The 1,577-nt window shown below is 64.0% G+C and overlaps 1 protein-coding gene across 1 annotated transcript in view; it reads left to right on the plus strand.

Annotated features, from left to right (window-relative positions):
• VTN (vitronectin) overlaps window positions 1–1,570 on the plus strand; it is a gene marked incomplete at its 3' end in the record, with an annotated part of 3,321 nt that extends 1,751 nt beyond the window's left edge. Inside the window, exons 5-8 of the mRNA XM_009700101.1 lie at window positions 38–194; window positions 322–471; window positions 1,065–1,325; window positions 1,494–1,570. Coding sequence (XP_009698403.1) covers window positions 38–194; window positions 322–471; window positions 1,065–1,325; window positions 1,494–1,570 — 645 coding nt within the window. The remainder of the gene's footprint in view (window positions 1–37; window positions 195–321; window positions 472–1,064; window positions 1,326–1,493) is intronic.
• Window positions 1,571–1,577: the final 7 nt, after the last annotated feature.

Genomic DNA, 1,577 nt, shown 5'->3' on the forward strand with positions numbered 1-1,577 from the left:
CGCCCCCCGACCCCCCCCTGTGCCCCGCCCCCCCCAGGGCAGCCAGTACTGGCGCTTTGATGATGGAGCCCTCGACCCCGGGTACCCACGCAACATCTCCGAAGGCTTTGAAGGCATCCCGAACAACATCGACGCGGCCTTCGCCCTCCCCGCGCACAGCTACCACGGCAATGAGAGAGTCTATTTCTTCAAGGGTAAGGGGCGCAGCCCCCCACTCCCGGGCAGAGCCAGGCACCGGCGGCCATGGGCAGGACACCCCTCTAACTCCTGCTCCCCCTCCAGTGCCTGTCCCCCACTAATGCCCTGCGCATCCTCTCCTAGACAAGAACTACTGGTCCTACGACTTCGCCCACCAGCCCACGCAGGCTGAGTGTGAGAAGTCCTCGCCCTCCGTTGTGTTCAGCCACTATGCCTTCATGAACCGCGACAGCTGGGAGGACATCTTCCAGATCCTCTTCGGTGGCAGGATGAGTAAGGGCTGGGCCAGCCCCGGGGGGGAAAGGGCCGGTGGGTGCCATTATAACCCGCACTGACAGGGCGTGAGGGGTGCAGGCACCCAGGGAGGAGGGAGCGATGCCTGGGAGCGCGGGCAGGCTGGATGAGCCACCATGCTGGGCAGCAGCCCAGGCTATGCACAGGAACCCCCCAGGCCGCAGCTGCATCTCCCACAGCATCCCGAATCTCACCCTCTGCAACCCAGTATGCCCCACACTGCTGAGCCCATCCCCAGCCATCTCGCACCACAGCATCGCTACTGAGGACTGTTTATTCCCACTGGAGCTGGAGATGCCATAGGAAAACCCCAGCCCTGGGCGAGAGGAATGAAAGATGGAGCGGAGGAGAAGGGGGCTCAGCAGCACAGGGCTGATCCCAGCCAAGGGTGGGGCAAAGGGCTGCTCCTGACTGCCTGGCCCATGTCCCCATCACGCATCCCATCCAGTCTGGGATCCTTTGGAGCATCCCTGTGGGTCTCGGAGCAGGTGCTGGGAGCTCTCTGTGGGGCTGGGCTCTGCTCAGCCCCATACGTTGCTGCCCCTCTCATTTGCCCTCTGCCTCTTTGCCAGGCGGGGCGCCCAGCAGCAGAGACTGGCGGGGGGTGCCCAGCCGGCTGGATGCGGCCATGGCCGGCAGGATCTACGTGGCCTCCCACCAGCCCCGGAGGAGGAAGTCTCGCCGCCAGCGCAAGAGGTACAAGAGCCACCGGTCACTGAATTTGGGTTTCTGGACGTGGCTGCAAAACGATTCTGACTCCGCGGATGTCGAAAGCGACTGGCTGTCAGGCTCCCAGTGCGAGACCCTCCAGAGTGTCTACTTCTTTGTAGGAGGTGAGTCTGGGGCAGCAGGATCCGGGAGAGATGCAGAACCAGGGCTGCCGGGGCAGGGGGAGGTCTCCTCTCGCTCTCCAATATCCCTAAGCTCCAGGATGCAGTGGGAAGTTGCCCAGGGCTGGCAGCTCCCCGCAGCTCCTGACAGCCATCTCCCCTTCCTCCCAGACAAGTACTACCGTGTCAACCTCCGCACCAAGCGCGTGGACCTGGTGCAGCCCCGTTACCCCCGCTCCATCGCCCGGTACTGGT

Source organism: Cariama cristata, unplaced genomic scaffold, assembly GCF_000690535.1.
Source record: "Cariama cristata isolate BGI_N322 unplaced genomic scaffold, ASM69053v1 scaffold26415, whole genome shotgun sequence".
NCBI lineage: Eukaryota > Metazoa > Chordata > Aves > Cariamiformes > Cariamidae > Cariama > Cariama cristata.